Source organism: Atta colombica, unplaced genomic scaffold (genome assembly GCF_001594045.1).
Source record: "Atta colombica isolate Treedump-2 unplaced genomic scaffold, Acol1.0 scaffold121, whole genome shotgun sequence".
Taxonomy (NCBI): domain Eukaryota; kingdom Metazoa; phylum Arthropoda; class Insecta; order Hymenoptera; family Formicidae; genus Atta; species Atta colombica.
In genome coordinates, this window is record NW_017259208.1 from 625,592 (window position 1) to 626,371 (window position 780).

At 32.1% G+C, this 780-nt stretch overlaps 1 protein-coding gene across 1 annotated transcript in view; it reads right to left on the reverse strand.

The window, feature by feature from the left end:
• Nucleotides 1-203: 203 nt before the first annotated feature.
• LOC108694624 (SH3 domain-binding glutamic acid-rich protein homolog) overlaps nucleotides 204-780 on the reverse strand; it is a 3,554-nt gene continuing 2,977 nt past the window's right edge. Inside the window, 1 exon segment of the mRNA XM_018204217.1 lies at nucleotides 204-610. Coding sequence (XP_018059706.1) covers nucleotides 418-610 — 193 coding nt within the window. The 3' untranslated portion in view covers nucleotides 204-417.

Sequence of the window (780 nt, forward strand, 5' to 3'; positions counted from 1 at the left end):
ATATACATATATATATATATACATATACATATAGATGTATATATACATATACTTCAATTCGGATGTGTGCTATAATGTGTCAGATATGGTGCAGTGCGAAAATAATAAACAAACGTGAGGATGTATATATAAAGGTAGCGATATGAAGGAATTGTCTCATATCACCTAATCAGACCTGTTGCAAAACATTTGGTGAAGACGCGTTTGATCTAAAAATACAAAGTATATTCTATAAAAGAATGTTCCATGCGTCATACTGATCAACAGACTTTCTGCAAAGCAGAATATTATCTTGGCAGTACCTTCATTCAGCCTTAGTAATGTAATAAACGTAGCTTTGCAAAATACGTTTGTGGGTGGAAAAGGAAGGATGTCATTGTGTGGAATATCCCAACTTTACATGGGTATATCTCGTATCTATTCCTCTTTTTCTTGGTCGTCGGACTTTTCTTCATTTTTATCACCACTATCTTCAGTGTGTTCACCTTCATCGCTAGCGATAACTTTTGCCGCGCTATCTACTTCGATTGGTTTAGAATCTTCTAAAGCTTTAGTCTCACTTTCTAAAGTTGTCCTTTCTGGTAAACTAGAGCATAATTATAAATTAATTATTCAATATTTTTAATCAAAATATTAGGTTATCCGGAAAGTTCGTGCCGCAAAAGATTTAAATTTAATAAATGAAATTAAACATTTAAATCTTCTGCGTTTCAATTTTCCTTCAAAATCGGCACTTTCCGGACAACCCAATATAATGTATATATGTATATATATATATAT